At 47.3% G+C, this 7,106-nt stretch overlaps 1 protein-coding gene across 1 annotated transcript; it reads right to left on the bottom strand.

Annotated features, from left to right (window-relative positions):
• Positions 1-2,687: 2,687 nt before the first annotated feature.
• Positions 2,688-5,254, bottom strand: LOC131262743 (uncharacterized). The gene is made up of 6 exons (XM_058264809.1): positions 5,113-5,254; positions 4,813-5,021; positions 4,088-4,223; positions 3,741-4,003; positions 3,493-3,625; positions 2,688-3,409 (listed from the first exon to the last, which is right to left on the bottom strand). Exons 1-6 carry the CDS (start codon positions 5,162-5,164, stop codon positions 3,303-3,305), a joined length of 900 nt encoding a protein of 299 aa, XP_058120792.1. The 5' UTR covers positions 5,165-5,254; the 3' UTR covers positions 2,688-3,302.
• Positions 5,255-7,106: the final 1,852 nt, after the last annotated feature.

Raw genomic sequence — 7,106 nt, 5'->3', positions numbered from 1 at the left:
CAATTACAAGCAACATATTGTAGGTTGTAACTAGGGCTCACATTGAAGGATTTACTCACGTCCGAAGGTTGGAACTTTCTCGTTTTTCTTTGCGTGTTAATACGTCATACGTAGGCAGCGAGCTGTTCACACGTCTCCAGGTGAAGGTGCAAAATAAGCGCTAGGAATTAAAATAGAAACGCGAAAGGCGAGTCCCGAAGACAAACACCGTTTCGGCTGTGTATATGGGCAAATATTTGTGTAGGATTTGGCTGTGCAAACGGTGGCTTTGGTTCTCTTTTATGCAAAACTCACGGGTAGACATGTGGGACGCAAGTTGTAACGTACGCAAACACTCACGTTTTTCCGGAAAGTTTTGTGGCTACGACGTGCTCGCCAGCGCAGGAGAAAATGCAGCGCATTGAATTAGCATCCTCGAACGCACACGGAGGAGCGACCAGAAAAAGCGGTGGGAAAACATCTTCCGCACGAAGGGGATGAAATTGCGTGACTACCAAGCATTAAAGCTGTCAAACAAGATTTTTTTTCGTGGAACCGTGATTAATGACCAAAGTTACGCCGACTTAGATGAAACGTAAAACGATTAGAAGGAGATGAGCAAATGGTAATTGTTTTTCTTCTCCTTATCCAAATTTACCCGCCTACCGCCGTGGCTCCGTTCGTCACTCCGCATTGGCGCGCATCAGGCGTCAGGAGCTCGGGAAGCATGAATTTTCTTTTCGGAGGTTCGGAGTAATTATTCAAATTATAATCACTTGGATAAAATTTCCTCGCTTGCTCATGTGGGCGCGAGGCTGCTGCCTGCGAAAGCGTGTTCGGCGAAACATTTCCCATTTGGCAAGTCGTTGAAGGGACGAAGAAGCGTAACACAAAGAAGCAACATCCCCAGCCCAGGCGCTGCCAAGCATGTGGTGGCGCCATTGACGAAGCTGTGGCCAACGCAAGATGCATCGCCACTAATCGAGTTTGATGGTTGTTTAGCCGGGCCCTATCACATGCTTCGGAAAGGAAATGTTTTAATTCCCTCCCGCCGCACGAAGGAAAAGCTGATGGAGTTTTGCACAAAACGGTTAGCAAACATAATGTTTCTTAATTATCTTTTCATTGGTTTTTCTTCTTTCTCGTAACTTCATTGGAACGTTTCGCTTTCGCTCACGATAAAGCTTGATATGTTCCCTTTTTTACAAAAAAAAAAAAACTGATGCCCTGAACTTGAGGATGGTTTGTGCCTCCGGGTCGGACCGTGGGTGGAACATAACACAACCCAAAGGTCAACGATGGTAGTTCGTGCCGATAGGTTGCCGAATCGTTCCGTTCTGGTCGACAAGGTCTGCAGTTCAAAGTAATAACGATTTGAGAGTTCCTAAAACCAATTCGTCAGCCCCTCGGAGGAAAATCGACCCTCCAGATTCATCTCCAGCTAGGGAAAGTTTGCTTGTGTTTGTGCCCTAGAAACAAGGAACTGTGGACGAGATCGGATCGTATCAGCACCTGCAGCTTTTCAGCGTCAGAATGTTCTCGGAAGCTATTAATCGTGGCTGTGCACCTTCTTAGCGGTTCGTGGTAGCCTGAGGGAAACGGAAAGGGCGCTATTGGTGATGGCAATGGGGGCGTAACTCACCATAGACACACTAACTGCTTGTCCATTTGAGCTTGAATAGGTATCCGCTGTCGTTCCAAGTGTTGTGTAACATCATACCGCAGGCACCAAAAAAGGAAACCGAAGGAAACGGTGCACGGTGGAAAATGAGAATGGATCGAAAACTTTCTCCTCGGGCAGCATAGTGCTTCGCTCTCAAGTAGCACTAAATAGAACGATAATGAAATAAATGGATATCATGCCGGTAAAGCACGAAATAGGAGCCAGCAAAGCCAGGGAGCAGAAGAAACAAAAAGTAGTGTCATACACCGCCGTAGGCGAATGTGTGTGTTTGTGTGTGTGAATGTGCACACACACACACACCCAAGAACACACTCGATGACTCTGAAACATTCCTCTGATCCAACGGCTTCAATTATTTTAGCAATGGTGTTCGATTTCTCCAAGCCTCGATAAATAGCTCTTCTGTTCTGTGTCCTCGGCCTCGAGAGTAGAAAATAATCGGAGATTGCCTTTCCATACACTTTTTTTTTCGTTGCTTTCGATTTTCATTCCAGTTTTTGTTCTCTACTACTCTCCGGGCGGTTTCAAATTGTGGCCGTCGTTTCACCCTCCGTGACAGGATCTCGTTTCTTCTATTATTTTGTACGACAGCTTCAAGAAAATTACCCTCGGGCGTTGGGAAGGTGGGTCCTTCTGCACGAAATAGCGAAACATTCTTTGCTGTAATTTTATTAATAGTTGTATCCCGGGGCGATTGGATGGACGAAAGTCGCAGGCTAAACGAAATGTTTAGCTGATGTTGTTTTCGCTTCCACCGTCTCGAATAAAATACTCGAATAGCTTTCACCATTATGTATTTGATTTCTCAACGCTGGCAGAGAAAGACTTGACGTGAGATTGAATGTTAAATTAGTTTTCGTAAAGCTTTTCCTTCTCATAGTACTTACTTTTTCCTGTTGAGTTTTTGTTTGTACAAAGGATTTGTACACCTTCGAGAGGATTTGCGTTATCAATCGTGCGTTCGCTTCGGATGAACTCCTCACAACTTATGACGTTTGAAAGATTCGGTTTGTTCTGGTATTTTTGAAACAATTTTATACTTTATTCATCACTTCTCTTTTGCGTGCAACGGATGGAAGAAGGTCTCGCTTCCCAACGCTCTTGTTTCGATACTGGAAAATGATCTTCTTCTTTTGGGGGCTCGTGGGAGTTGTGGCAATATTTGAAAGTGGTTTGTTCGATTTTAAAACTATGAAATATGTACACTCTGTGTAGTTTGTCCGCTCTTACAAATTCCTTCTGTGTCGTTTCGTCTTCTGCATTATCTTATTCGTCCGAATAACCATAGCTCCAAGAAAATGACTTCAGCTGTGCATTTTGATATGATGAATATTTGACATTGATTTTTACTGATATGTTTTAAAGAGCGTCATTCGTCTCGATGCCTCGCTGGTTCTCCAGCTTTCACTCTCTCTTTCTCTCCCTTTCATACGCACACAACATGCACACACATACACGCACGAACATTCAGAATTTCTTTGGCAACACTCTTAAAACATTCCCGCTCCAGGATAATTGACAAACAAGGACGAAGTAGAAAGAAGTTGAACTGCTGAGAGTCGCGTTTTGCACGTTTCCCCGCTCCGTGCCGCCTCGTGTTGTGGCCCTGTCTGCACCACCGCCTAGCTCATGCTTACCTTTAACTGGTGTAACGATAACTTGCCAACAAAATGAAAACATAAATTGCTAATTTCGATGCCGACAGTGGGACGCCAGGTTTCCTCGCCTGGCCGCTGTTCGAGGCGGCTGCAAGGAAAGGTGATGGAAAGGAAAATGCAAATGAGTCCTTGCCAGCCCTTGGGTAGGCGAGTGGGCGCGCACAAACTTACCCTGGACGCGGTCTGCTCGTGAGTCGGCGGAAACGGCCCTTCGCGACTCCAGTGTCGGCGCCTTTTGGAGCTTCTCGCCCTCGACGCTCTCCTCATTGCTCTTCCAGTACACGGTCGAGATGGTGGCGAGGCACTGCGAGTGGAGTGGAAAGGAAGGGAGAAAGGCGAGTGAAATCGCGGTCAGACACGTGGGCTACAACGTTGGCACTGGGGATGACTAGGGTGGTTTTGCTGGACGAGGACGTTACCTTCAACTTCATGTCACCGTGTTTGAAATGCTTTGGTTTGACGCGGAACTCCAGTCCGAGGATGGACGTTTCCAGACGGTCGACGCCCGAGATGCGTGGCTCGTAGTGCTTCAGGAGGCTTTTGTCGGCCGGGTCGCCATTGATGTACCAGGTCAGGTGGACCGCTGGCTTCGAGCGGCCCGAAGTGCAATTCACGCGAACCGGATCACCGATTTGATAACGCGGCTTTCCGCCCGTTATGTACGGATCTTGGTCTGGGAGAACTAACCGTGGGGGAGGGACGATGGGAGCGATGAGCGAGAAAGAAACCTTCGATGCAGACATTGTAGAAGTCGGCGACTACTCACCTACAACCATCATCTCGCCGTGATCCGAGACCGTCTGGAAGGAGGGAGCTTCAGCGGACACTTCGCAACGGTACTTCCCGCTTGAGGATAAATCTAAAGGATCTAGGATCACCTGTTCGCTTGTAGCATTGGCTAACTGAAGACAGAAAGTAAACGGGTCGGAGTGACAGAGCAGAGAGTGTAAACAGGAGGCCGTAAGGAGTGGAAACTTGATGATGGCTATTTCTTATAAGGAATATGAGAATTCCGACATAGTTAGTAGTACTATTTGAAGCATGGTTGAGGAATTCACTAGGACTACTTAATCCATAAGACTGAACCTCTCAAATTGTGGATAAAGTTGATTGATCGTTTCATATCAACCAGACAAACTGTTAACGAGCACGAATTACGTTGCATGAATTAAATGATAACAAAATGATATATGTTTATGATACATCCAATAGCAAATTTGAATCGAAAAGGTTTGATACAAAATCTTTAAACAGTTAACAACCGTTTGAAGATGTCCTTTTGTATATAAAGATTATTCTACATGAAGTTTACAGATGGATTTAAGCTATTGGCCTGAAGTTTTGCAATACTTTGAGATATTAATAATTTGCAAGTAGTTCTCGTGAAATGGGTAACGTTAAAATGATCCTAAATCTAAAGTTGGCAGCTCGATCGACCTTTCCTCGATCATGAGAACGATATTGCTCCATGTTTCAGACAGTTTTACTCACATCTATGGCTATGCCCGGTTGGGGGAAAAAGCTTCCCGGAGGATCATCTCTTGGCACGTAACGATAGAACTCGCGTCCGTCCTTGTACCACTTCACCGAGTACAGGGCCTCCCCCTCCATATCGTAGTGGCACTCAAGCTTGACGGCGTGGCCCCGAATCGTGTGCTTCGGGACGCGCACCTCGGTCAGCGTGATACAGAGGACGAAATCTGGACGTAAACAAGAAACCGGAGCTCATCAGAATACACTTACACACACACGTACGCACCCATCAGCCGGTGCCCCCCGATCCCTACGTACCATAAAGGACGAACAGGTGCAACACTGCTAGCCAACACCACATCTTATGCATCGTTTTCGTAGTATCCAGTTGGAAGAAGCGCGTCTGGCGCCGAATCTCATGCCGTCACGAGCCTGCCACCGTTTCACTGTTGCCGGGACGCATCGTCGCCGGCGCGCCGTTCGAAGACGCCGTTCGTGTCACTACAATCCGTCAGCAGGAATCGGTCGAGTGCGGTCACTGCTCGCACAGAAACGCGCATTTTCCGTAATTAGTCGATTCGGTCCGGTTTGGCGTGCGCAAATTGCACGACACTTCGCGTTCCCGCGACACTTCCGAGTCCGAATCTATTTTTAACGCACTGCTTTGGTTTGGTTCGGACTGGTCTGGTCGGTTGCCCTTCGCTTCAATGGCCCTTTGCTCAGCCCCACTCTCACTGTGAACCCGATGGCCTTTCACTGGCTACACTGTGCCTTTCAAGGCCTGCGGTGACACGCACTTCTCACGCCGACTGTGCAAAATATCCAAAGTGTGTGCAGGATGAGAACGCTGTGACGCAGCGACGTTCGACGCTTGATATGTAACAATTGGCACCTATCTATCCACCCTTTGCTCTGGAGTGTCCAGCGTCGCGGAGCTACCGGCGGACCATATTTGCCCTCTTGGCACGATCTTTGCCAACTGAAGGCAAACGTTAAAAGAGCACGGCTATTCAATGCCATTCGCGGCTCGTTTGGAGTAACCCTTCGCCAGGCGGAGAGTGCGCTCGCCACGAGAGAAGGCTATCACCGGGGGAGTCGAATTCGGGCCATTTTCGGGCGGACATGCGCTGTCCGCGCCCAACCAACATGCTACTTATGCTCGCCTTTGGCAGCGCCTCCACGCGGTAGGGATTCACACTAGAGACCCACTATTCGACTCCGATGTTCGATTCGGGGAATTTTGAATGTTGCTGCTGGTGCTCGCCAAATTTCAAAGGTTACCATATATTTTCCAATGCCATGTGGGTGTCAAGGGGAGGGGAAAACTAAACAACACCTTCGTGAAGAACACGGCTGGGTATGTGTCCCGGGACTTGTTCAACTTACAACCCCACACGTGCTTGTAGGAATGTTATTGTGAAGAGTTTCCTAAATTCACCCAAAAAATATTATCCTTACGACAAAACGGTGTTCTTTCGTACAACATACCTCAATACCGAGGCCATAGGTACTGCAATTCCCCTTGTTATCCCATGTGCAAGAGCCAAAACAACTAGTGTGCCGTCATAACTATGCCCCGAACAACATTCGGCGCAATGCAACACACCTTAATCCAACTAACATGCAACACGATAGTGGGAAAACGCACCACGAGCCAAACGCTGCTGCACTTGGATGCACCAGTGAGACGAGGATCTTTATGGGGGGGCTTTTTTCGGGGACCACAAACAGAAGGATTACATCACTCTCCTGACGGACTGGATATCACACACACACACACACGCGGGCCATAAAACGCGGGATGCGTGCACGCGGACGGTGAGCCATAAATATATCGAAAGCGCATAAAACCACCGGCGACATGGTGTTTTTTACTCGCCAATTTCCCTATGAAAAATGCAAGTACATCGAAACCGCTTTTTCCAGTTCAACAGAGGATTAAATATATTGCTTCGGCGGCAGTTTGTTTTTTGTTTATGTTTTGTTTTTCCCCTATCTACCCCGTGGTGCTTCTGTCTCCATCCTTGCAGACAGTTGTACAAAAACCAAAGAAAAAAAACCCAAATGGGAAATGCAGGAAGAGAAATAAATGCATCCTTGCTGCAGGGGCTCAAATAACTGCCTCAAAATGTTGCCTCGAAATGATGGCCACGAGAAAGGAGAAAAACAAAACTAGGCCACCTAGAACGCGTCGAATTTGAATCGATGGTCACCAATCGGTTAAAACTGTTTCCAGCAAGGATTCGCTAAAGGATCACTGAGTTGAAGTTTTTGTCTTGTTTCAGAAGAGCCTCGCAATGGATGCTTTTACT

Source organism: Anopheles coustani, chromosome 2 (assembly GCF_943734705.1).
Source record: "Anopheles coustani chromosome 2, idAnoCousDA_361_x.2, whole genome shotgun sequence".
Taxonomy (NCBI): Eukaryota; Metazoa; Arthropoda; class Insecta; order Diptera; family Culicidae; genus Anopheles; species Anopheles coustani.
Note: the sequence above shows the minus strand (reverse complement) of the source record. Positions and strands in the feature narration are given on the sequence as shown.

What these genes read in the sequence shown, in the direction of transcription:
- LOC131262743 (XM_058264809.1), bottom strand. Translation starts at nt 5,164, where the DNA reads ATGCATAAGATGTGGTGTTGGCTAGCAGTGTTGCACCTGTTCGTCCTT. An exon ending in GCACCTGTTCGTCCTTTATG is followed by an intron (nt 5,022 to 5,112) that starts GTACGTAGGGAT and finishes GTTTACGTCCAG; the next exon opens with ATTTCGTCCTCTGTATCACG. An exon ending in AACCGGGCATAGCCATAGAT is followed by an intron (nt 4,224 to 4,812) that starts GTGAGTAAAACT and finishes TTCTGTCTTCAG; the next exon opens with TTAGCCAATGCTACAAGCGA.